The sequence below is a fragment of the Corvus moneduloides genome, chromosome 11, assembly GCF_009650955.1.
Source record: "Corvus moneduloides isolate bCorMon1 chromosome 11, bCorMon1.pri, whole genome shotgun sequence".
Classification (NCBI taxonomy): Eukaryota; Metazoa; Chordata; class Aves; order Passeriformes; family Corvidae; genus Corvus; species Corvus moneduloides.
In genome coordinates this window covers 10,340,552-10,367,022 of record NC_045486.1, presented here as the reverse complement: position 1 = coordinate 10,367,022, position 26,471 = coordinate 10,340,552, and the positions used below count along the sequence as shown (strand labels likewise).

At 44.6% G+C, this 26,471-nt stretch overlaps 2 protein-coding genes across 8 annotated transcripts in view; both read left to right on the top strand.

The window, feature by feature from the left end:
- CCDC51 (coiled-coil domain containing 51) lies at positions 1-5,060 on the top strand. Of its 4 annotated transcripts, none has more exons than XM_032121047.1 (5): positions 1-55; positions 1,432-1,661; positions 1,786-2,132; positions 2,450-2,614; positions 3,353-5,060. In XM_032121047.1, the coding sequence occupies exons 3-5, from the start codon at positions 1,815-1,817 to the stop codon at positions 4,127-4,129; spliced, it is 1,260 nt and encodes a 419-aa protein (XP_031976938.1). In that variant the 5' UTR covers positions 1-55; positions 1,432-1,661; positions 1,786-1,814; the 3' UTR covers positions 4,130-5,060. The 4 variants fall into 4 exon arrangements, with proteins under 4 accessions (XP_031976938.1, XP_031976940.1, XP_031976941.1 ...); XM_032121049.1 differs by lacking the exon at positions 1-55 and adding an exon at positions 159-181 and having other exon boundaries at positions 3,353-4,129; XM_032121050.1 differs by lacking the exon at positions 1-55 and adding an exon at positions 370-728 and having other exon boundaries at positions 3,353-4,129.
- A 6,720-nt stretch (positions 5,061-11,780) lies between these two features.
- Positions 11,781-26,471, top strand: part of PLXNB1 (plexin B1) — a 77,943-nt gene continuing 63,252 nt past the window's right edge. For 3 of the 4 annotated variants that reach the window (XM_032120513.1, XM_032120510.1, XM_032120512.1), the window contains exon 1: positions 11,781-11,823. The gene's annotated coding sequence lies outside the window, so the exon portion shown is untranslated. The remainder of the gene's footprint in view (positions 11,824-26,471) is intronic. The other variant, XM_032120514.1, reaches the window with a different exon arrangement.

Below are 26,471 nucleotides of genomic sequence, written 5' to 3'. Positions count from 1 at the left end.
CGCCGCTTCCGCCGCCGCTTCCGCCGCCGCCGCTTCCGCCGCCGGGCCGGGGCAGGTACGGGGCGCGGCGGGGCCGGGCCCGGGGCGGCCGGGAGGGAGCGGCGGCTCGGCCGGGTCGGTGGAAGGGCCCCCGAGCAGGGAAGGGGTCGGTCGTGCGGAAGAAGCCGGCTGCGGGATGTGGGTGCGCGGTGGCGCCTCGGGTTGCGTTTGGCTGCGGCACGGGACCGCTGCGGAAGGCGGGACCCGTGGAAACGAGTCCCGCTTGCCACCGGCTCTGTGTGTGCGGCAGCTTTTGAGAGTGTGTTTGTCAGTGACTGCAGGCAGAGGAAACGTTTCTTGCGAGGAAAGCAAGAGAGGAACCAGGCACGTCATCTCAGATTAAGCTTTCACAACTTTCTTGTGTCCTCTGAGCTCAGGCTGAGATCACGTTCATCACAGTCTGTGACTGCCTGCATAGAAATTCTTCCTCAAATCTCAACTTTCGCTCTGTTTTTTTTCTATAGTCCAGTAGCCTAAATATTTGGTTAAACTCTTCAGGTAGTAATGCAATTAAGAGAGGGGAATTTTGCAGTCTGGAACAGGCAAAATTGAGCTGACGTTTATGTGGGCTACAATGTAGAGTAGGTGTTTAACACTGCTGTTAACAGTAGATCTGTGAGTGATGCTGGCAGGAGAGAGAACTTCCTTCATTTCCATGTTCTTGTGGGTTTGATCTTCCATGTTGTTAGGTGTGTAAAACAACTGCTAAGATTTTCATAATGCCACTTGGTGTTATTATTAGCTGTTAGAAATAGCAAGGAATTAACCTGTCATGGTCAGAATTTTTCCAGCTGGTACAATGCTTTTTTTGTGGAGATGCCTGTATTAACCACCTAAAATTAACAAGGAAAGCTGTTTTAAAGTAATTAAAAATACTATGCAGCAGCTATCAAGTTTTCTCAATAATTCATGTTTTAATATTATATTAGTCAAAACCTAATATAGTCATGCTCAAATTTCATACAAAACCTGACTGCAAAGTTTTCCTGTTTCCAGTTCTTAGAGGAATGTGCCTCAGTCGAACTCTAAGATCATATTTCAAATCAGTAGACAATAAACTATAACTAGCAGCCTGCTTTTGCAGGGTAAGCAAGAATTTTAAGCTCATTTTAAAATGCAGCCCTGTGTGTTAGAATGCTGTGTGTTCCCTGACTGAGATTTTTCTATTCTTGTGGCTCATCCTGGTTTATTACTTTTGTAGGCAGTCTCATGGGAATACCTGTGTTCAGCACTTCTGGGTTTTCCCTCTGTCCTTTACGTTTTTGTCTTTGCATCCTTCAACACTTCCTGTATCTGTGCAATGTAAGATAAAGAGAATGATCAAGCCACACTTCTTTTTTTATGAAGATTTTGTTTCCTCTCTGCCTTTTTTCCTTTTCTGTTCTTTTGCAGAAATGTGAGTACCTGTAACACAAACCACATCGTGCAATCACTGCTCTGCTGAAGCACTAAATTTCTCTGAAGTCGCTCCTGCTGTTATTGGATCTGCACATGATCGTTGTTCACGTCGTGGGTGAATTAGTAATCAAGAACCATGAAGCATGGTGGGACTACTTCCTAACAGAAAATCAGAGATCTGTGACACAATTGCACTTTATTGGAAATTGTGGAAAGTTCTCTAGGTAAGCAGTGGTGTAAAAGTAGCAATGGTTTAGCCATTCTGGAGTTGATTGGTTTTGGCACAAATGTCGTTGAAGAGCTGTGAATCAGCCATACTTCAATAACATCTCTTCTTCTTCCTTGTAGCACTTTTGTTTAGTGATTAAATTCAAGACATGGGGCCTATGAAATACAAATCAAGTGTGTCCTCAGTGTCCTGTGGTCTGCAGTATCACCATTCATTGATGAAGTGGAGTCCAAAAGGGAATTTACATGTGGTGAGGACTTACTGCCCATCGGCACCCAAGAGGCCCGAAGCCAAGTCTGCAATGGAAATGGCCATGGGTCTCCTTCATCGGATCACGGAATCAGGGACTGCTATGGGAAAAAACTCCCTCCAAAAAGTGTCTGCAACATGCAGGAATTGGTGGGACAGATACGAAGAATTTGTTGGAATCAATGAAGTTCGAGAGGCTCAGGGAAAAGTGACAGAGGTAAACATGGAGATAATGTGGAATTTTTAAAATTGTGAATAGAGCTATATGAAGCATAAACACTGGCTGTGAGGCAGAAAAGGTTATCCAGGGAGAATTATGTCTTTTCTGCTTTGACTGTCTGTGTAGGTACTGTGAATGTGTTCTAGGCTATGCATGTAGTAAATAGAGCTTATCCCTTGGATTGAAACAGAGCGTGGCTTATTTTGTTCTTGGTTTTTTCCCTCCCCCCACAAAAAAAAAAAAAAAAATTGTACAATTAGCAGTTTAGGTCTGTATGGTAATAAGTGTCTAAAATAAATGCTCTTTCTTCTCAGGCAGAAAATGTCTTTATGATAGCTCGAGGGATAGTACGAGAGGCTCGTGAAAATGTAGAAGCCCAACAGATTAAACTGAAGGAAATTCGGGATCGCTTAGACAGGGTCTCTCGGGATGACACCCAGTATTTAGAACTGGCTACTCTGGAACACAGGTTGCTGCAGGTAATTTGTTGATACTTAAGATTTGGTGAATATGTTGCAAATTTGTGTGCTTTGTTTCCTTCAATAGTGATTGATTGTCTTTGTAGATGCAGTTTAGTTCTGAAATAAGTGATCAGAGTTAATTTCTTAAGGTACTTGTTTTAGTTAGTTACTATCAATGGTTTGGTCCTCTGTGCAAATTGTATGTGTTAATGCTAAAATAGAGTGGTAAATTTGGAGAATAAAACTGAGGATAGCGAGCCTAGAAAATTAATTGTTGTAGTGGTGACCTCTACATAAGTAGTCAAGAAAAAGCTTCCATTTAATGAATTAACCCTCTGTGGGATGAGGAAACTCCTTTCTGGTTAATTCATGGAAACTCTCTCAGCTGCCTTTTGCTGGTGTCTGGAGAAGTCAGCAGGGCTGAAACAGGGAACGTTATGGGGAGTGAAAGACCTTGCTCTCTCATACCTGTTTTCTATCATCACGTGGCAGATTCTCATGTACAGGATCTTCAGCTGTGATTCCTGACAACCTTTTCCATTTCTCAGACTTAAAATGATGTCTCAGTGACTTAAGTAGGATTAATAAAGAAAATCCCACATTCAAGGGAAAATTTCTGAAACTACTAATAGATGTTCCTGATATCCATTCCTTCATCTGCACTGGGGTTTGGAGGTTTGTTTGGGTTTTTTCCTTTAGTATAGACTTTATAGCTTCATATTATACCTTCTCCTTTCATCACTGTATTTCTTGCAGGAAGAGAAGAGGTACCGAGCTGCATATTTAAATGCAGAAGAGTCTGAGAGAGAAAAATTCTCTCTCTTCTCCGCAGCTGTCAGGGAAAGCCATGAGAAAGAGCGCACAAGAGCTGAAAAAACGAAGAACTGGTCTATTATTGGCTCTGTACTGGGAGCCATTATAGGTGTTCTTGGTTCCACCTACGTCAATCGAGTAAGGCTGCAAGAATTGAAAGTCTTGGTGCTTGAAGCACAGAAGGGCCCAATAAATTTACAAGAAGCCATCAAAGAACAGGCCTCCAGCCATTACTTGCAGCAGAAAGATCTCAGTGATGTCATAGAAGACCTAAAAAACGTGCTGCAAACAACAGCATCACGGGGAGTGAAAGAAGGGGCTTTGTTAACTAGAGAAACCAGGAATGACTCCATAAAAATAGATTCTCTTTTAATGCCTTTAAATGAACAGCTAAACTACATTAAACAAGTCAGCTCATGTCTAGGGAGTTTACAACAGCAGTTTAACAGTCTGCAGGAAAGTATCACGCAGGTGCTGTCTGAGCTGCAGAGTGTCAAACTCGCCATGCACTCCAGACCTACAGAAAGAGTGATGCCAAGGCCTTCAGGGGAGGGCAAGGGCCAGGCTGCTGCTGTGAGAGATGTGATTTTGGAATTGTGTGATACCGAGCGGAGACTGGAAACGCAAATCAAGAGAAGTTCTGTTTACAGCACTGCATTGACATGTGCTATGTTTGCCATTACTCTGCCTGTACTCTATATCATAGTGAAAGGGAACTGATCCCTAATTAATTGCCACAACTTATTAGATTAATAAAGGCAAACTTGCACTCTAAGTACCTGGAGTACAAGTCCAAATAAAGCTCCCTTAGTGTTTCTCATTATGCCTTCTCCTGTATATTTGAAAAACTTGAAAAGCCTTAGTCCAGTACTGCTGCAGGCTCCATGTCAAGTCTCTGTCACACTGCACTTCTTAACAAGCAAAGGAGATGCCACTGTTTGATCTGTTGGCTTCATTCACTGTTTCACTCTTACTCTCTAGTCTTGTGTGTCAAGACAGCACTCAAAATGTCCCTCTCAGCCCCAAATTGCACCTGTGAGGCCCAAAATGGCCCCCCTCAGGCCCCAAGTTGTACCCCTGGTTGCTCCCAGTGCCCCATGTCACCCCACAATGGTCCCAATTGTTCCCATCAGACTCTTAACTCACCCCACTGGGCCCCAGTTTGCATCCCCAGCGGCCCCAGTAGCCCAAGACAGGCCCTGTAGTGTAATCAGGTACATTTTCTGGGTACCCTGACCCACAGATCCCTGTACCCCGCCCTGAGCCACTCTCTGCGGCCCCCAGCCACCTCCCAGACCCCTTGAGATTCTGGGATTCAGACAGATTTATTGCTGGGACAGACAGGTTTTGGGGCCTGACCCATGGTCTGATGTCCCTCCATCCCCACTGTTCGGCTCTCCCCGAAGTGTGGGCACAAGGAGGAGTCTTCTTCCAGTTCCACAGTGCCAGAACTGAGCCGAGGTGATTCCCCCAAGTCCTGCGTTCCCCCAGAGCCATCAGTGTCCCCCTGTCACCTCCTTCTCCCCCAGGACACCATGAGATTCTATTACATCTTCACCACCCCACACTGAAGCCACTACTGGACCACGTGACAGCACCTCAGGATGGATATGATACAACTGATATAAAATACAGTGATTTTCACTCTGGAGTTGGATTTGTGATTTCCTGTTCCAGCTGTTCCTTTGCTGTGTCATTGACCTAAATACCTCATGTATAATTCTCTGTATTTTGCTCCTTATTTCTTCATAGTTTTGCCATTTGTTCATGCACAGTACATCAGGAGTCGTTTTAACAAACAGCCAGATGATGAATCTAAAATACACTGAAGTTACACGTCGTAACCTTTTCCTAGGATGGCTTGTTGTGAAGTATCCAAAACATTTCTGAAGGTTCAGCTCTTTGTTACTGATAGCTGCATGTCCTTCCAGGCTTGCAAGCAGGGAAAGAGGCAAAGGATTCTGATACAGAGCTGTATGAAGTATCATGATGTTTATTCTGACAGTATAAGCCAATTATACTTTCTCTACAGACTCCTTAACCCGTCATTCCCAAGGTATTTTGTGGTTTTAGTAATCATCTATGGAGCAATCACTTTCTTATCCTTGCTAGTATCTCATTGGAACTTTCTCTGGGTTTGTCATTTTGGGGTTTTTTTCTAATTTTGTCCTGCCTGGAAATTGAAATGCTACTCTACAGCAGGTGCTTTTAAGCCAGTACATTAGCAGTAATAAACACAAACTATTCCAAAATAATATTTGGAAAGGAGTGAAAGGTTCAGCTGCCTGTTTTCCCTGGAAGGATGAAAATTGGCTGATTGAGGCAAAACACTTGTCTGAACAGCTAAACATCAGTATCTGTGTGTGGCCTCACACAAGGTTTCTGGTATGGCTCAGATAAGAAATCATTTTCTCCCCGTGATGGCAGCAGATAGGCAAATCCAACGTGGAACTCCTGCGTCACAAGCACTTCTGTGGGACCTTTGCAGACAAAGGAGCAGCATGCTCACTTCATGTTGTAATGCCTCTGTGTAAGCAACTCGGAATGAATCCTGTCTGATACACACTCTGTGTGGTGGGACTTTTTCCTATTTTAAGAGAATTTGAGGTTTTGATTATAAACTCCTAAGACTGCAAGATCTTTGGGACAGGGACATATGTGGCACCAACTTCATTTGGATCACTGGGTGCTAATGACAGAATAAAGAAACAGTGTTAGGAATGATCTTTGGTGATTCACTACCTGTAAGAGAGATGAAAGTCCAAAAGGTAGTTTGGGGAAGTGCTGATTTACACATTGATTATTTGGAGTGTGAAGTGAGTAAGAAGTATTTGTCAGGGAAGCAGTTGGATCTGCTGGCTTCAGAACTGGGATAAAAACTCCCATACACTTAGCTGTATCAAGAAGTGTGCATACAGATCAAAAGGATTTTTCAAATCTGTAATATTTAATTTTATCATTTCACATATATTTTTACAGGTTATATTTCTTGCAGGAGCTTGATGAAAATGAGACAAACGTGTAGTTAAAGGGGAAGGACTAGTACAATGGTTCTATTTGTAATTTGCCACACTAGTCACTGAGAAGTTTGTTCTGGTTTGGAGTTTGAGGTTTTTTTCAGTTTAACTACATAAAATTGGCCCCCCTTACTATGTAACTGGCTGAATTTATTATTTGACATCACTGAACATGTGGATTATATATATCAGCATGGTTTTTAAATGCTGAAGGCTAGGCAGCTAAACTTGAAAGTCATGGCAGCACTCACTGAATTGTACTTGGTGGCATCAAAAATGAGCAGAGGTCTGAAGCTAAACTTTTATACAATAAATGAGAATACAAAACCAAGGGCTGTTTATTGCTCTAAAGACATCTGCTTTTTACCCGTTTAAAGAGAGTATTATGGTAGTCTGTAGCTTTAACTCTATGTAGATTTACAGGAAGAAAAAGTCAGTCAAGGACTGTATGAACAGTCAATAAACCATAGCAAATAAATCTGTAATAAATGATTGTTCAAAAGACATAACCTGAAATTTGAGAAGAGCTGGAAGGTGTGATGTGTATCAAGATGAAAATAACTGGATCTTGCCCTTTGTAGGGAGTTTTGAAGACTCAGGAACAGATCCTGTGTGCAGCTGGCACAGCTCTGTGTTACAAGTGATTACCATGGCTCGCTTAGTTCTGCTCTTCCTTGCTAAATCCTCCTATGTGAAGTGACAGCAGAATAATTTCAATTAGGAAAAAACCCTTGTAATTAACTGTGACTATATAATAATTAGGAGAGAAGATTTGTGTATTCCCTCAATCCTGGATTAATCATCACTCCATTGTGGCAATGATCTACTGTATGTGCACCCCAAAGCCAGAAGGTGTGGCTGCAGCAGTGGCAGCTGTACCTGAGCTGCCTGAAGGCAATAGCCAGGAAGATGCTATAACATGGACTATATGTATAATCTGTTTAGTACTTTGTGCTAAACCTTTGTCATGTAACACAGACAGCAAATACATGAGTTTGAACAAAACCAGCAGAGCTGTCGTATAGGGGGTGTTTACCTGGGCACTCACCTCAGTTCAGGTACATTTGCAGCAGTGATTTACACAAGCACTTGACATCTCAGTGCACGTTTCCTGATGATTCAGCCAGGACTAAGTGAATACTTTGTTGCCTGTGCTCTTCAGGTCTATTCTAGTAAAGAAAAAAAAAAACTACCAGAAAAAAGGCCAACCCACATTCTGTTGTTCTGTTGCATACCTTTGGGTTATTAAAAAGGTTTTATAATAGATAGTTGAGTTTCACTTTTGGAATGAGGTCTCTCAGCAGATCCTTTCTTCAACGAGTAAGTTCTGCTTGCTAAGGCCTTTTGAGACTTGAATTCTTGCTCTCTTAGCAAAGACCTCTCTCAGCAGGATGGCTCAGCCAGCCCTGTGCCCCAAATGCTCATCCGAGGGGGTGGTGTTCGCAAAATCATGTACAGGTCTGGTGAGGCCAGAGACTGACCTGGGTACTGTGTATAGGTCAGAAGAAGCCAGTGTTCATTCAGATTAATTCTTCTGTCTGGCAAGACACAGAAACTGAGTTAGAACCTGGTAAGAGCAACAGGAAGCCCTTTGATAGACATTAACTATAGAAAAATGGGTGGCAGTGGCCTGAGCTTGGCCCATGCTAAGCTATTTTGAGTCCTTACTGCTCCTTGAAAAACCACCAGCAACTCAAAAGCAAACAGCTCGTGGCTATGGAAATAACTTTGAATGAGGTCACTGCAGACTTCTAACAGTAGGTGCATTCTGAAGAGAAAAGTTGCCCTTCCTTCCACTCATGAGAGAACTAGAAAATGTTGCTTAAGAAGACAGGACAAAAGCAGTTAGATGTAGTGTCACAATCAGGATATATATTTATTTATTTATGCTTGAGTTTTAAATGTTCCAGCATTCTAGGATCCTGGTCGGAAGTTGCAGGTGCTCCTGTTGATTTCTTTGCATCTGTTTGTTTGGAAAAGACAGTTCCTTTCACAACATACCTTCTAAAACAAATACTTCCCTCTTTGTGGAGCAGAGGAGTGGTAGAGATGTCCTGTTTACCTCAGAAACAGGGTTGAGATTTGCAGTAGGAGTGAGTTTCATGAGCTAGGAAAAGGGAGACAATGCTGGATTTGTCCATAATATATTTAGATCTGTATTTTATTGCCAGATTTTTGCTAGCAAGTTATATTCATGACCTCACTCATAAAGCATAGAGAAGTGAGATTTCTGGTGCTTGGCAGTTGGATAATCTGAGAAGGTCTGTGCTTAAATACAGCAGCAGAGCTCCAAGATAAAGGGATTGCCACAAGCATCCCAAGCTTGTTTTGCTGTGTTCTGCAGGGAGGAAAGCAAACCCATGCAAATAGGTGTGTGCTCAGAGTCTGTTGCTCTATCCCTGCAGGTTCTGGGGTGTTGGGTACTTTTTGTATTCAAAATCCAATCCTTAAACACCAACAGACTGCTGCCAGCAGAACTGTAGGTGCCCAAATGGCCATAACAAAGACTTTAATGCTGTTTCTAAATGTTCTGATAAACTGAAAGCGTGAAAGGAACGGAGTCAGATACGAACCTTCTGTTGGTCCCTGAATTACTGCTCTAAATACACTTTATTCCCGGAAGCTATAGACAGTATTCACATATCCCTCGTGACTTTCTTAACCCGTCTCATCCCCTACTTGGAGGGGAGGAAGAGTAAGAAGGAAATCAAAAGGAGCATAAGCAGCTGCTAGCCTTGTGATTATCATAATAGTTACGTAAGAAACTTAGCTAACCTGCTTAGAACCAGACATTAACAAGGGGTTTTACAGAAAAGGATCCTTTAGGGATTTAAATATACTAAAAACAACACAACTAACCAAACTTTCTGAACAAATGAAAATCAAAGATTGTTTTAATTTGTTCCTCAATATGTTTGTTCTTTGTGTGACACCATTTTCAGCTGTATAGTGTTTGAAAATTAGCTTTTTCTCTAGAGTTTGATTGGTTTGTTTGGGTTTTTTAAAGAACTGCAAAATTTTTGTGCAGACTGTTAAAAACTCCTCCCAGAAGGGGGAATGTTTAATCCCACAGTGGTTTTATAATATCCTTGTCACTCAGGAGTGCTATAAGAGGGGTGGGAGGGGGGCACTATAACATCTCTAAAGTGCACAGAAGCTCTTCTTGTCCTGCTCCCAAGGCAGGCCCTGTATCCAGTTCCCTGCACCAACCCTGCCATGGGACAGAAGGAAAAGCTTCTCCTTTCAAACATGCTCTCATGGGGGTTTTTGCTGCTTTTTAAGTGAAGCTTGCAGATGTTTTTCACCAGACAGAAGGGGCTGCAGGTTGGGACTGGCTCTGGAGGAAAGGCATGAAGGGGATTAGTGTTTTGAGTCAGGAATGGGTTGGAGCAAAAAAAAGTTGGGATTTTTTTTTTTTTAAGTGCTCTTAGTCACCCAGACTGGATTTTGGTGGATGCAATTTGAGTGCAGTTAAAATGTCTCTGATTAGTGAGATGATAACTCAGTGAGCTCTAAGCTGAAGAGCGATTCAGCGGGTGGGGTGTGGTAATAGGATGGCTTTTTCTGTGTTGGGAGAAGAACAAGCAAGGGATCATCTCCTCATGGGAGTCCTCGTGGGCTCTGCACACAGCAGGCCCCAAGGACTCTTCAGCATAATGAAGGGCCAAGGAGCAAAGGTCCAGAGAGACAGCCAGCCTCTCTTTCAGTTGCCTCTGAAATAATCCTTCCTTTGGGAGACCGTGGTCATGCTGCCAGATCCTGGGGACCGTTCAGCATCTCTAAACTTTCAGATATATTTTTTCCTTCATAAAATTTTGGGGCTGGGGGTGGGAGTATGAGAGACTGGTGTATTGTAACAAAGACAGTAGATGTTTAATGACAGTTCTGGACATGGGATTTGTACCAACTATGTCCCTCTGAAATGTCAGAAATGCATGTGGGAGGAAAGCCTGATTCAGACTTTCAGAGCAGCTTTATGTCTTCAGTGGAGATCTGTAGCTTCATCTGTAGCCAAAAAGAAGTGATGGGCACCCCTGGCATAAGGCAAATTCTGTACCTTGCCCAACCCAGGCCAGTGCACTCTTCCTCAGTTTGCTTTTACCTACAGCTCCTGCATCACTTCTTCACATCCTCAGAAGTGTTTTCTTTTCTACACACAGAATTCGTGGCTAGGTGCTTAAGGCATAACTCCATCTTTTGTCTGCGACTGCCAAACATCTGGCAGTCAGCTCTGTAGGCAAACGACCAGTACTTACACTCAGTCACTGCATGTATAGCAAGTCAGTTGTTAGACTAACTGTATATTCGCTGATCAACAACACAGCAGAACACAGCACATCTGGGGAACACAGAAGTTACAGTGTCAGCGAGAAAAATGGGAGCATTAATTCTGTCCCTCTGTAGAGCTGTTACTGACAGAACTTACCCCTAATTCAGAGAGAGGATTTTATGCAGTCAGTTCTCAGTGGCAAGAAATGCCTTTGTCTCTTACATAGAGCGCCAGCCTCTGCTCTGCTCATAACTGGAGCTTCCAGCTTCTCAGGAATAAAAATCACAAAACCAGCAGTCAGTTTATATTAGACATATCACTTCAGGCGCTTCTGCTTTATGGTGCTTTTGTCACCACCGACTTTCAGCTGGAACGGTATGTCCTTCGCTGTTTTGCAGCGGGAGATAACTATGCTTCTGTCACATTCTTCAATCTCGCTAATGTGCTGGTACACTGCAAATTGGATCTGGGCTGTGCCTAAGCCTCCCGATGCTGTGTGAGTACAGGGCGACAAACTTCCCACTCACTCGCACCCCTTGGCTGAGGAGAGCCGAGCACAAAGGCTTGTCGAGCCTGACTGCAAAGTTATATTGCTACAAACGCAGAGACAAGAGAAATGCTGCCATTTCTTCAAAAATACACATCTTTAAGCCCAGCTCTCATCAGCGGCGCCGCGGACCACTCTGGCGCAGCGCAGCGCACTCGGACCGGCCGGCAGCCGCCACTCGTTCTGGCGGCATCGTGCAGAACACCCGCCTTGCCCAGGCCTCGGTCGGTAAAGGCAGAGCTCGCTGTCCCGAGCGACAGCAGCCGCCCGCCCGCCGCCGGCCCGCCGGGACGGGGATCCCGGGCACGGCCCGGGCGCGGAGGCGCCGCCGGCCACGCCCCCTTCCGCGCCAGCCAATGGGGTCTCGCCGCCGGCCGCGCGCCCGGGGGGGGCAGCCGGATGCCGCGGGGCGGGGCCGCGCTGGGGGCGGGGCCTCGGCGGAGCGCGCGGCTGCCATTGGAGGAGCGCGGCGGGGGCGGGGCGGCCGGCGGGCAGCGGGGCGGGGCGGGCGTTCCGCGGCTCGGTGCGGGCAGCGCTCGGCGCCGGCGGCGGGAGAGGAGCGGGGCGGGCGCCGCGGCAGGTGAGGGGCGGCGGGCACCGGGACCGTGGGGAGGGCGGCGCGGGCTGCTGCGGCCGCTGCATCCGCTGCATCCGGCCCGGGGCGAGGAAGCGCTGCCGGGGGTCAGCGGCCGGCGGCAGGTGCCGCCCGGGGGCCGCGCTTTGTCTCCGCGTGGGGGGATGGGCGCGGCCCCTCCGGAGCGGCGGCGCCTCCCGGGCGGGGCGAGGGGGCTCCGGTGGGCTGGGAAAGCCCCCGCCCCGAGCCGTCCCTGCGGCGGGCTCTGCGGGGAGGAGGGCGGGGGTCGCCGCGGCTCCGCGCCCCGGAGGAGGAGGAGGAGGAGCGGGCGGCGGGGCTGGCGAGCCCCTCCACCGGCGGTAGCACTGCCGAGATGCGGGGAGTAGTGGGACCAGGCGAGCCCCCCGCGACCTGGGCAGGGGTCGGTGGGAGGTGGCACCGGGCGGAGGGTCGGGCAGCCCGTGCGGCCGCGCTGCAAGAGCTGCCCGGCCCTCGCCCCGCGCCTCGGAGCGCACTGACTGGGTAATTCCTGTTGGTCTGGAGATCTCGTTTTCCACCTTGAACACATTCTTTTTGAAAGAGTTTGCAGCAAGTGTTTGGGCCCCTCTGAGCAGGTGTGTTTTGTGTTCCAGGAGTTGCAATTTGAGATCTTTATTTTCTTAAATGTAAACTTTCTGTGGCTGCTGCTTTATCTCAGGGCAACAGTCTGGAACAGGAGTAGTCCTGGGAGAGTATCTGGAGTGCTGCTGTAGTTACAAAGAGGAAGGGGCTGCAACCCTGAGTGTTGTAAAACAGCGGGGTCAGTATTTTACTTAAACAAGTGCTCTATTCTGTGTAAGGCTGAATGTGATCTGCTCATTTGTGACCTCACTTTTTGAAAGGGAATCACAGAAGTGTTCTGCCTTGTGTATGAAATTCATCAATCGATGACTTATATTAATGATATGTCTGTGTGATGTCAGGGAGCTAAGCCAGTGATGGAAGCATTCACCCTGATTCAGGGGGAAGCTGATGCACTGAGCTGTTGTGCTACATGGTTTTGCATTCTAATGGGGAAATTGGTGTTTCCCCTTGTTACAAATGGGGCATGGAATTTCACAGGTTTTAATAGGGTCACTTTGAGAGGCCAGCAATGCCTAGCAGAATCACAAGAGAAGAAAGCAAACAAGTTATGGACGGAGAAGAATCTGGCAGGGAAGGTGACTCGTAGGTAGTCTGGTGCTGAGCGGACTATTTCTGTGCACATCCACACCTGTGTGCAGCTTAACTGGAATCTGCAAGCCAGGGACTTGCCCTGAACTGAGACTTGGCTAGAAAGCATTTACTATAGCATGGTCATATATGGAATTTTCTCTTTAAATTTCTTCCAACATGTGAAAAGAGTTAGGTTAGTAATACGATTAACAATATTTAATAAGATTAAAATCACCAGCATAACTCTTGAGAAAGGTGGGTGCAGACTGTCAGCAGTTGACACTTTTAATCTCTACTTTCTCCCATGTGAGTGCTGTAAAGAGTTCAGGCTCCAAGACTCTTGATTGCTTTTCAGGACAGAAAAATTCTGCCCTTGCCTGCTGACAGCTCAGGTATTGCCTTACCTTTCATGTCCACCAACAGCATCATATTCCCAGCGGGGCCACGGGATGTTCCCATATAAGGGCAGAGGGAATAGCTGACAGAGGGCTGTAATGAGTGTGCAGAGCCGTTCCCTTCAGTGCCAGTCTTTGTGTGAAGCGGGGTTGTTGCTGGAGTGTTGCTGCTGCTGGCATGCTTGGGCTTTCCTGGCAATGCCAGCAGAGCCTGCAAGGACTGAACGAGCCTGAAAAGTATCTGTTGCTGCCGAAGGTGGCCCCGTGAGCCTGGAGAGAGGCTGCCTGCCAAATTAAGCAGTACCAGTTGTATGTTGGGTGTGCTCTGAAGGAAAAAGCACCCACCCAGGTTGCCTGTGTAGGGTGTGTGCTATCCAGCACTGTCCAACAGAAGACAAAAGTAATTGCACTTGCTATCTTCCACTGTTGCTATTTGCTTTCTGGAGTGTTCCTTTAGCCAGCAGTGATGGGTGCAGGGAAGCATTGTATCTTTTCCAGCATAAGTTTTAGTGTCAGCTGGAGAGGGAGAACAACAGACGTGGAGTAGTTCAGAAGAAGATGAAGCAGCCACTCCCCAGAAATGCCAGAGATTTTTTTCTGGTAAAAGCTTTACTGCTGAATTGGGTAGATTGACATTATTTCTCTTCTGTCATCTTCTCTGTCTTAGTTCTTCCTGTTGCTTGTCAAAGCAAACTCACAAGGACTTCAGTTTCTTCTCCTTGCTGACAGCATCTCCATCTGTTCTGGTTTTGTTTGTAGCTGTTGTTTTTTTTTCTCCTGAAACTTCAAATTGTTTGTTGTAGCCAAGTTCTGAGCTGAACCCTCCCAATCTTGCATAAGGGCATCTTGGAGGAAGATGATAGGACTTTGATTCATCCCAGCTTGCAGGCTGTGCAGGGTGGTAGCAGTCAGAGGAGGCATGAGCCTGCCTGCTTCCTTGTAAGAATTAGCCCTCTAGATACAAGCTAGTTTCAGGAAGCAGGGCTTGGACTGGTGCCCTTTTTGCTCACCTGGATCTTCAGTGAAATGTCTTTGTGTTCTGTGTGCTGGGATCTGGTGTGTTCTACTGACTCTCCTTTGCATTCCCTATAATCTGTTAAAACCCTGGATTTGATTTGCATTTATTTGTGGTTCTTGTGAGTATCTGATTGCAGGATTACTGTATCTGAAAGGATTCATCTTCTGCTGTTCGTCAAAACCACAGGAGGGCTGCTTTTGCCTTTATGGGAATGTGCCAGCTGGTCTTTCATTGTGCTGGTATCATTTTCCCTGTCCTATTATTGGAGGCGTCTTTGATGACCTGATGGTTGTGATGATGTCTTTAGAGAAGATTCATACTGATCATTTTTTGAGCTTTGTCTGGTTTCGTCTCAGTGCCGGAAGACAATTCCTATAAATTCTTGTGTGTGTTTTTCAGAAACAAGCAATTGAGGCAGTAGGAGCATGTGCACAGTCTCATGACATGATACCACTGTTCTGGAAGGCAGAGTAGATGCTTAATTTAATTGGAAAACAGTAAACTCACGTCTTGTACAGTCTTTACTCCAGCACAGTGGTGAAAGCCAAAGGACCTTTCCCAGTGGCACACTGAGTCCAGGGGCCTCTCTAAAAACAGCATGGAGGGGGTTTTGCTACCTGCATGTTTCTCTGGAACCATGAAGAATCAGAGACTGCGTGCTGTGGTTTGCCGCAGTGATAACTGAGATGCTCCCCTGCTTAATAAACTGGCCAGGGTTGTAGTTGCTGGAGCTCAGATTTGCTAAGCTGCAAAGGTGCAAAAACATGAAGGAGGATGTTCCAACCTGTACTGACATGCAGCCCTGACTAATGGAAGAACCACAGTGCTTTGGTGTGAGCTCTTTAAGGCTCTGCCTCTCCTCCCCACCTGCTTAAGTAATAAATGCGGAGGACTTGTTTTCACTGCTAATAATTTTTTTTCAGCCAAGTAGTAACTAAGACATCTGAGCTATTTTGAGGTTCCAGGAAACAATTTAGGTCTTCTTTTCATTAACTAGAAGTAAGTACTGCCTCCCCATGCTTGTGAGGGAAAGAAAAAAGAAGAAATGAATGGTTTCAGTTTAGGTCGATTTTTTGTTGTTGGTTTGGTTTGGTTTTTTTTGGTTGGTTGGTTGGTTTGGGGTGTTTTTTTGGTTCTGGGTTTTTTTTTCGTTTTTTTTGTTTGTTTGTTTTTTTGGTTTTTTGCTATTTAATCAATTTTTAAATGGTTTCTAATATCTTGAATTTAATTTTAGAATGTCACTTTAAAGTCCTGCCTGCCAATCTCGAAAAAGAGGTGAAAATGGAGTAGAAAAGAACTTTGTGGTAGCATGATCTGATTTTAGATGTTGATCAAAATGTGAAATGAATCTTCAAATGAAACAGATCCTAAGAAATTTTCCAGATGCCAGACTTTAATTGAATGTGAACTTTAGTGATTTGCTTGCAGTATAAAACCTGCAAGTACTGTTAGGATCACTTCTTCTGTGCCTGCTAAACGTGTGAGATTTTGCTTTGCTTTTGGCTCTGAAGTTTAACTGTGGAACAGCCTGGAACTGTTGAGTTTCCCCAGCCTCTGCTCTGCACCAAGGCTGCTGCTCTCAAAATTCTTGCAACTTCATAGCTACTCCCTTTTAGGAAACGATAATTCGTTTCTCTTCTTGAAGTATCTGAACACTGTAATTTTATCTTGCTACTTGTATCTATTCCTGTTTTATCTCGTGTGGGAAGTCTCTCATCCCTGTGTCACAGGCTGTAAGTGGGTTGATCTTTGCTTCTGGTGGTGGTTTAGCTAGGCTGGTTCTGTACAGAGGACTGGAGTTTAGGAATTGTGTCACCGCTTGCTCCAGATACCCACATGGAATCTGTGGTGAGCCAACTGGGATACACAGCTGTAAGGTATTGACTAAATGGATTGCTGTTGCTTTGTATCTGCAGGTGCAGACAATTTCAAGTCATCACCATTCTCCTTCCCTTTGCACTTTTCCTTAATTCCGAAATTAAAGGCAGTGCTTCTGGGTTTCAGTGAAAAAAACATGTGTGTCAGCTTATCTCAGCATAATGTGGTATTGAGTAGCAATGATGGGGTTCATCCTGCTGCTGAAGTTATTCCAAGGAGAATGCAGTCCTTGTGTCCTACCCCTCCCTGCAGCTCTGCCATGGCAGGAGAGTAGTCGTGCCTGGAACTGTGCAGGTGGAGGAAGCTGATTGTGTTCAAGCATTTATGCTAATGAAACTTGTTTTCTGACTAAATTGCATGTCATTCTATAAATAGAATGGGTATGTTTGACATCTTACCCTGTTATAATAATTCTGAAAATTACTACATAGAAGTAGTGTTTTCAGCTGAGGGTTTCTGCCCATGCATGTCATTTCAAAATAATTTTTGTTTCAATCTCTGCTCTTTTAGCTTTCCTGTACTGCACCATTTCACAGTTTGGTTAAGTGTCTTCCCTGCTCTTTGTGTGGAGTTACATTAAGAACTGGAGTGCCACCTGTCTCCCCAGTCTGATCCTAACTCCTGAAGATTGTGTGCTCTTGAAATCCCTCTGTGCCTACAAGTGCCCATGCCCTCATCCTCCTGTGTGACACTGAAGAATTTTTGGGGTCTCTAGTTTCCATAAAGAAATGCCAACCTCTGTGAACAGCTGGCCAAGCAAATGCTTGAGAAAATGCTCCTGGCATTGCCTGCCAAGTGCTCTGCTCAGCTGGAAATCCTTCAGACAACAAAAATTTAAAGCAGAGGAACCGTGGCTTCAGAGATGGTCCTGCCAGACCAGGCTTTGTCAGAAATAATGTCCTCACTGAAGCTGGGGTAGGGGTTTGGACAGCTTGGAGTTAGTTAGTGGCCCTGAAGCAACTCTCTCTTTATCAATTTCAGCCTTGATCCCAAGATTTTTTTGCATCAAACCTTCTTAAAATGCTGGAGAGAGCAATTATGTTAGTGAATTATGAAATTATCATATGTGAGAGCATTTTGGTAACACATGTGATGAGCATTTTGATCACCTGTTTGCTGTCTTCCACACACCACAGTCATAAGCTCTTCTCACCTCTCTCCTACTTTTAGTGTAGCCAGAAGTTGTATGTGCTGGAGATCTCTAGTGCAGAAGCAGTTCCTGGACTTTTGAATCCCACCGACATGAATATTTTGATTTTTATTTGCTTCCTGCATATGACTTCTTGCATACAGATTGCAGTCCATTACTGAATGATTCTACCCAAGAGAATGGTAAAGCTGATGTGCAACTGAATTAATTGCATGAGATCTGTGTGCCACTGTGGGAAATGGAGAAGTACTAACCAGGGGCTCTGTTTATTTGCCAGATCTTTTTAGCATTTTGATAGAAATTGACAAAATGAGGTTGCAGAGAGGTCGAAGTACCTAGGGAGACTAAGGCATTTGTGAATTTATATTCTGATCCTTAGCTGAAACATATTTTGAATTGCATTTCACGACAACCTGAAACTTGAGAGAGATTTAAGACAAAGACTGCAAGGGCTTTTTGCTGTTTGCCCTGCGCGGCAGTGCAGCTTTCTCGTGGCTGTGATGGAGAGGTGTGGTTCCCTTGTGTGACTGTGCCTTCTGAGGCACTGCTGTGGCTGTAAGGGGTAACACTGACTTGTACTGTTTATTTCCTCCTTTGATCTAAATTTTTTCCTCTCTTTTTGGGATTTGTAACCAGAAACTGTTCTCCAGATGTGTGACAGCCAACAGAGGTGCATGTGCAATTACAGAATGGCCCTGGGTGATTGCTACCAGCTTGTCCTCTTGGCAGCATAGGCAAAATTTTAATTGGCAGGAAGGCAGAGCAGCCCCTGCAGCACTGCCATCCCTGAGTGACTCGATGTGCCGAGCTCCTTGGCCTCAGTAACAGGCAGCTGGAGCTCCAGAGCTGGAGTGTCTGGTTGTGCTCTGTGCCCAGCACTGCTGAGATGATGCAGAGCTAAGGAAAAAGGAGTGGTGGAGTAGAGCAGCTGCCATACAAATGCTGCTCTTGCTCTCTGTACTGCCCAGAGGGCAGGTACCTGCAAGATTACCTCCTACAGCAGCACAGATGGGCAGTAGGGACTCTGTGTGCTGGCAGTGTGGCCATATAAGCAGCTGCACAGAACCAGATGAAAGAGCCATTTAGCCTGTTTTGCTTTCTCTGGGCTTGGGACAGTCAAGTCTCTGTCCTCACAGTGCCCAAGTCACCATGGCCCCTTCCATCTCCACACTGAACTGGTCTGCAGGGGAGGTGAAAGCCTGTGTCAGTAGCCTCAGTAACAAGCTCAGCAGAGTGCCACAAATCTAAAGGCTTCTGACAATCACACTTTCTTGTTTATTATATTTTTTAGTTACTCCTGTATGTTTTAGTGGCAGTACTGTTCTGGATGCTTGAACCTGGTAAATGCATTTTCTGTGCATAGAACACAGGCAGGCCCCTGCCATCAATGGTCTTGCAAGTAATTGTTCTGTTTCATTGTGGGTCTGATGCCTCTCTGTACAGGGTGGTGGCATCATGAAGCTTTCCTTAATCACCTATACTGATAATGGCCACTGTTCACAATGCTTAACTAGGCTTCACCACTGTGGAGAACTGTCTCTGTTGAACTCTGTGAATAAAGGTTGTGAAGAGTTGAAAGAGTGAGCAAACTGATGGACACATTACAGACCAGTGTTATTTTGGATCCAGCCATCCAAATACATCTACAGCATCCCACCATCACAGACCTGCTGTAGCAGAGCTCTTGTCATGGATCTATGAATGCCAAACTCATTAGCTACAGACAAATAACATCTGAATAGTGTTTGCCCTCCAGTGGATGACAGGGATGGGTGTCATGCTGGGAGGAACTTGTATGCTGGTGCTGCTCACAGAGTCACAAGAACATTTCTGGTTAAGTACTTTTGCAGTTCAGTGTTCTCTTGCTGATCAAAGCTTTGTGTCTGTGGCTGGTGCAGGTGTTTAGCATCCACATGCAAGTTCCAGGATGCTGCTGCACTGAGCAAAGCTGTTACAGGAGAATGACCTGCACTCATAGTTCCATGGTTTCATCCTTTTCCTGAATGTTTGAAAGCCGTTGGGCTATGCATCTGTTTCCCTTCCTCCCAGTGCTGCCAGCACAGTGTGATCCTAACGGGTGCTACAGTGACAATTACAGTCTCTGTGTTCTTTGCAGGCTGCCAGAGCCTGTTGGATCATCACAACACAAATGACACCTGGCTGTTCAGCTCTAGGATTGTAATCTGCATCCCCAAATGCACCATGTAGGAAGTACCAGAAGGCACAAGGTTCTAATGAAGGAACTTCCACAATGTGTTTATTTTAAGCAGTTAGAAATTGCACGTAGGCAGTGATTCACAAGGGAAATGGTCTCTACCAGCATAAACACATGGAGCATCCTTGTTATTCCACTCAGTAATGAAAAATATATCTCAAAAACCTCTTTTCTGTATAGAGAAAGAATAAACTTTTTGTGCTTGAAAAACCGTTATCTCTACTGGGAACTGACTTCTGTGTTGCTGCTTCACAGACTGAAATAGAACTGTCAGTTGACAAAATAGTACTGATGTCTTTACCTTTGGTGACCTATAGGAAGACCTGTGTTTGTCTTCAGGCTGCTTTTCTGTGTATGCTCCGAGAAGTCTTGTGCCTTTGGCCTGTTTTGGACAGAAAGGTGAAAAGCTCAAGTGGAGGAAGGAGAATTGATTTTTTGGGAGCTGCAAGAAAAAATAAAGTATCGCAGGACTTTCCTTCTAAGGGAGCAAAACACTCCCTTTTAAATGAAGACTCTGTTTACATGTGTTAATTCCCTTTGGTTTTTTTGTGGGATGGAAAGGTCACTTTGTGTCTATCTAAACGATGAAAAAATCAATGGTTTAATCAATTTCTAAAGTAGATTTAGTCAAAATGACTACTGTGGTATGGCTTGGGCTTTGATGTGTGAAGGTGTCCCAAAAAGCTGCCAGAAAAGTCAATGCAGGGCATTGCTGGAAATAAACTTCCAGAAATTGTAGGGGAATTTTCTGTCCCATTCAGTATATCCACCGGGTGGTTTTTTTTCCCCTTGCCCAGTCCCAGCATGGCTTCCTCCTGGTGTTCCTACTGAAAGAATGGATCGCTGCGAGCAGATCAACAAAAGCAGTCATGCAGTTCACGTGAGCGGTCATGCATAAATATGAGCAGACTTTCTGCTGTTAAAACTGATGGGTAGCTTTCCCTGAAACCAGTTTTCCATAGGCTGCTTGTTCTGCTATTTGGAGCTGCCTTGGTGATCTTGTCCCTGATAGACAGCCAGGTATTGGTGTTCCTGGGTAGCTGGGCTGGGGAGTTCACAATGAAAAGTAAATTTCGTTCTTTTGAAAATGCCAAGGTAAGGATTGGTAAAAGCCACATGTTCCATTCTACACTATTGCCTTGGAATTATTTTCTTCCAAGTGGTATAACATGCAGAGCCCTTCCAGCTATCACACACCCAAACCTGCCCTGTGCTCCTGCCTGCACACAGAGCATAAGCTCTCTGCCTTGTGCTCTTTGCAAACTTAGATGTGCATTTAATGTGTAACACAAAATGAGAAGTAACACAAAATGAGAAGTGCCACGCAATGGAAATCTGGTTAGAGGTGGAAGTTCAATGAGCCTCCTTCTAGAACAGAAGTAGAGGAAGGTACCAGTCCTTGTGATATGGAGTGCCTGGTTAACATCTACAAGGGATTAATGCTTTTCATGCCGGTCTTTGGGGGGGTTTGAGATGAGTACTTATAGCTTTTGATGTATACTTCAGAGGATATACAGATATACACCTCTGAAGGGAGGGGTTGTGTTAATAGTAAGAAAGTGCTGCTGGAAAGAAACACGGCAGCAGGTGACTGTTCATGTAATGTGTTTCTTGGATGTTTGACTTGGAGTCGTACAATAGTATGAATAATTGATCTGTGCCAACATCAACAGCATGCCTCATAATTATTTAATTAAAAGGCTGATGCTTCTGAAATCATGGGTTACTGGGTACATTTCAGAACGTGGTATTCCTAGCAGGTGATTTCGGCAAGCATCAGTAGTGTACTCCACTGTTCAGTAGTTCATCAGTGTTCTGAAAATAAGTCTAAAGCCACTGCTAATGTTGATTCAGCAGAGAAGTAGGCCGTGCTGAGGACAAATTCAAAACCATGGCTGGAAATGACTGGAATGTTGGGATTTTCTTGCTTGAATATCCTGAATAGTATGTAGGTCTTCGGCAGAATGGGGGAGGTAGTGAAGTTTTCCGTAGAACTTTTGGAGAAATGTTTACATGGTGATTAAGAAAGATACAAGCTCCTTCCACTCAGTACAGTCAGATAATTGACTGTTAGTGAACTGATACGATCCTTGCAGCCTGATTTCTGTAGCTCCTCCATTAGGCTGTAACACAGGTCCAGTGAAATGACATCCACCTGATACAGGCAAGTGTGGACTTCCGTGTGCCAGAGATGCTGATTTTTCACTGATTGTGCCTCACCAAAGCAATGACCCTGAAGAAGGGGGAAGAGGTGGGGGAGGACAATCAAACTGGTATTTAAAAAACAAAAAAAAAAAGTTATAAGCTGTTCAAGGACTCAAGAAAAGATGCCTTGTACTAAGACACTGACAGGACCAATCTGTTGATTGCCAAAAAAAGCTATTGAGAGGTGACTTGGTTAAAACCTGTGCATAATTGACTCTGAGGAGCTCCTCTTTAATCCAGCAGAGAAGGAATTAATGGCTCAAGGCAGAAGGCAAACAACTAAGAAATTAGTCTGGCCTCGCTGCCAGAAAGAATGATGGAGCCATTGTAGCAAATTACTAGCAGAGTAGTTGAACTTACATTTTGACCTCCAAAGGCCTTTAGTCTAGATGCCATAAACCACTACATTTCACAGAACCACTTAATGGGCCTTGTGGAGGTGTGAGTGGATAAAATGGAACAGTGCCTGTGTGTTAGGCAGGAAATCAGAGCGGCTGTACCTTAAATTATGTGACTGACTAGTCCTGGTGCAATTGATTTCTGTTTTTCTGCGCTTTAGAAATAACCCCAAGACCAATTCAGTCATGTTCTTCATCCCTGTTTGTTCTTTTCCTTCCAAACTTTGTTTATGTCTAGATGCTTTGTGCACCATAAGTGGTACATCCTGGATATAAAGAATCTTGTTCATGGCAGGAGTGTCAGCTTGAGGTTTGTACTTCAAATATCTCCTGAAAATGAAATCTTCTATATATATTTTTTATATTTCTTAGAAATATCAGTGTAATGGTGAAATAAATATTGTATCTCACCTGTCTTGCAGTATTTATTTTATTGATTAAACTTTCTAGGAGAGTAGAGTTTTATTAAGCATTTTGTGTGTAAACCCATGTACTCTAAGGAATTGTGTTAAATTCCAATTGCATTTAAGTAATTCAGTTTCATAATCTTCTATTGCATTCAGTATGAAAATCCTATACAAGAAGTAAATCTGCTCAATGTTGTCATTTAGCCTATGATTGTTTCAGAATAACTTGTGATTGTTTACAGGCTGAAAGCTAAAGAGTTTCACAAGGCTGGGAAATCATTGAGCCCATTTAGTCTGATGCTGTGTAAAGCAAGGCAGTGGCCTTTCTTGAATTTAAGCTAAACATTCAAGTTGAGACTGAATGTTAACAAAGAGAAGAGTTGCAAGTGATGGAGAGCTTGCCCTGCTAAATACATTTTAAAATACCTTTGAGAAAATAAGCTTGAAAAACAGACCTTGGTCTGCTCAGGCCAGAAATATGCAGTTAGCAAATTATTAACCTTGTTGTGAATGGTTTAAGTAACGTGGTACTTGTTCTGTTTCACTTCTGATTGACTGTGTAATAGCCACCACCAGCAGTCTCTGCTGTGTGCTGGATTGCAAAATCTGCTAATTAACACATTAGTTTCATATTGCTGCTGCCAATGTTTGCATTGAGGAACGTCGCTTTTTTTGGCCATATGGATGGGTGGGAATATCCAGATCGTGTTATGGCTCTGTGCTCATTCATGTGTGATGCTTTGTGCTCTGTTTTTCCCAAGACATCTAATCAGGCTTGGGGCTGAGCAGTGCCTTTTTGGAGAATCTTTAACTGAAAGGTCAAAATAAGCACAAGGCCCAGAGACAAGTCTTGCTGTCACTCTTCCCAGCTGCCCCCCCGCCCTCCTTTGTGTGTGTCTCTCTCCACGTATACATATGTAGGAGTCCTTCACCCAGCACATTCATCTGTTATTTCTTTCTTGAGACCCAGGGCTTTTAAGTGCCAGTCAGGGTCGTCCCAAACAGAACACAGCTCTGCCAGCTGGATCTCCCTCAGGCTGAGGGGAAGGATGATTTGTAGTTTGGGAGCTCCGGGCACTCACCTGCTAATGGGGCTGCTGGCTTTGCACCATTGCTGTGCACTGTCAGCTGCCTGGCATTTGTGTGTCTCAATTAACCACGTGTAGGTAGACCAGGATTTACCCTAAAGGCAGTATTTGCTTGTGGACTGGGATCTGGTGGTTCTTCAAGGGAGTGGGAAGGAAAATGTGCCTTACAGTGGTCTCAAAGTGAGAGCTCCAAATGATGCCATGGAAGCTGAAGACTTGGATTTGCAGTCCAGATTGGGTCTGACATAAGTAAATTTGTTCACACTTATCCTGTGCTACCTCCCATCCATGCACTGAATGCGTTACCAGGAAACTCCCTGTGGGAGAGCATAACCATCAGGAGGGGGAGATGGTAAAATCTGGCTATTTATTCCAGCTCTCAGGGTGCATCTGAGGAAGATGCCTTTGTTTTATTGAATGAGAGATATTTTATGGTATAAATGGGCTTGTGCCTGTTGTAAGAGCATTTGAGGCAGTCAGCTCTTTTGCTTTTACTGTCACTGTTTCAGCCCTGCTTGGTTTCTCCTTTCCCTTACTCGCCAAGTGCAACTGAAAATGAGGTGCTGAAACAGCCCATCTAGTTTTTTGTATGCAATCTAGCAAATGTTAGTTCTGGAAACTGGGCTCTTGCTGCTGTTTGTCTGGTAACATTACCCTCTGTTGTTTCCTTGTGCTGCTTTTGAAAAATGCTGGTTTGGTTTTTGTGTGAGAGGTGCTTGGCCCATAAATGTATTCCAACCCACCTAATAATTCTTTAAAATCTTTCATCAGGTCTTTTCTGTTATATAGTTTAAAAATAAAAAAAACCCAAATGCCTTCCTTTACCCCTGGAAACAGCAGTCGTCTTGTTCTGCTGAGCTGAGTGCTGCTCATACTGATCACTGCTGTTCCCTTTGTCTTCGTTTATTTTAGAGTTAAGTTATAAGCTGTTTAAGACTGGGCTATTTTTGTTCTGTATTTTTGCAGGATCTTTTACATGGGTCTTCTAAACACTAAAATAAATGTTCTTAAAGGCAAAAGTACCATCTGTATCAGGGCAAGATGGTCATTGCTCTAAAAATGAAGTTTTGTGGGTTTATTCTGATAAAACATTTTGGAAAGCACATGCCTGCACAGAGGAATGCCTAGCTCAGGGCTGGACTTATGGCCATCTTCTATCTTTATGTTGGATTGCCCTTTGTCAGCCAGATGCCTTATGATCCCACCTTCTCCCTCTATCCCTCTTTTGACAGTAGCTCTGGTGCTCAGCAGGGGCTCCCTGGCTGTGTTTGCTTTAGCTGGAGAGGTGTTTGCCTTCACTGCAGAATTCCAGTTTCCAGCTGCCGGGAAACCTGGAGTGCTTTTGTTGATTTATTAGGGCACAGTGCACCTCAGGAATGCCTTTGGCTAAGGAGCTGGGAGTGATGGAGGGATCCTGCCTGATGCGGTGTGAAGCCTTTTTGTTTCTCTTTACAGAAGCACCAAGCAGAAATTCCCCAAAGCAAGGCAGGGAAAAAAAACTCACTCAGCTGACTACTTTGGAGAGTGTCAAAGTGAGACTCAGTTAGGTTTCCCTGGCATAGAAGTAAGGAGGTGAATGATAGCTGCAATTTTAAGTGAGTGTTTGTGGGAGATGATACTGTGAATTGCCCTACCAGAGGGTTTGTATACGTTTGGTTGGTGTTAAGAGCTGGCATTCCTGAGCCGATGACTAGGGCTTTTTTCTGGGACTTGGCTTTGGGCCATCTAAATGTTTTGCACTTGGAAGAAGCAAGTTTCAACCTCTTTCGACTTGCAAACTTCTAAACATTTTATGATACAGATACAACAATGGATTTGGTTTTTTAATTATCTTTGGAGACAGCAAAAGTCTATGGGCTACAACTTTAAAAACCACTGATATGAGTGTGTCTTCCTGTAGTGAGTTCAGTAGAACACCTTCACCTCTCCAATGTGTTGCAGCCATCTGATGTGCGCCTCTTTTCTTGTCTTGCATGCACACACAAATACACATTTCTGGACTTTTTCTTTCATTTGAGATTGTGGAGGCTGTTGCCCCAGGTGATCTGAAACCAACACTGAGGAAAATGTTTGGTGTTTGTACAGGGTAGAGTGGTCAGCTGGTCACTTTGTGTTGATCAAGTATTTGGTAGTTGCAGAGTAGGTTGTGTTTATGGGGCATTGGTGCTGAGAAGGAATTTCCTTTCCTGGCTGAGGTAGAAAGACCGTCCATGTACAGCTTTATTCCTTTGCTTTAGCATTCCTTGAGGTTGTTTCCCTATTTTACAAATGCATCTTTTGAGAACTGCCAGGAAAATGTCTGTCTCAAATGGAAATGGAAATTTCTGAGCTCACAGGAATGAAAACCTTTGGGTCTGTGCTTACTGAGTGAAAAGAGGATTACCAACCAGGCATTCTCCAGTGTGCAAAGCGGTGGAGCAAAGTCTGCAGAGACCCTCTGAAAGTTACTGGCTTTCCCAAGGAAGGGTGCTTGTGAATAGAATTGAATAAGGTTGCTCGCGTCCCTCTTGGCTTCCCTGCTGCAAGTACAGAAAGCAGTGAAACTTGGAACTCAGTAGATGCCTGAATAAAATGGGAAATGGTTTTTTTTTGAAGTAGATGCCTTGTGAACAGGTCTAGAGCCAGTGTTCCTGCATTACTGTAAGAGAATTAATGGGTTTGTGACTGCTTTTAGGCCTGAAAAAAAAGCAGGGAGGCAATGCTGAT

What these genes read in the sequence shown, in the direction of transcription:
- CCDC51 (XM_032121047.1), top strand. Translation starts at nt 1,815, where the DNA reads ATGGGGCCTATGAAATACAAATCAAGTGTGTCCTCAGTGTCCTGTGGT. An exon ending in CTCAGGGAAAAGTGACAGAG is followed by an intron (nt 2,133 to 2,449) that starts GTAAACATGGAG and finishes CTTTCTTCTCAG; the next exon opens with GCAGAAAATGTCTTTATGAT. An exon ending in TGGAACACAGGTTGCTGCAG is followed by an intron (nt 2,615 to 3,352) that starts GTAATTTGTTGA and finishes TATTTCTTGCAG; the next exon opens with GAAGAGAAGAGGTACCGAGC.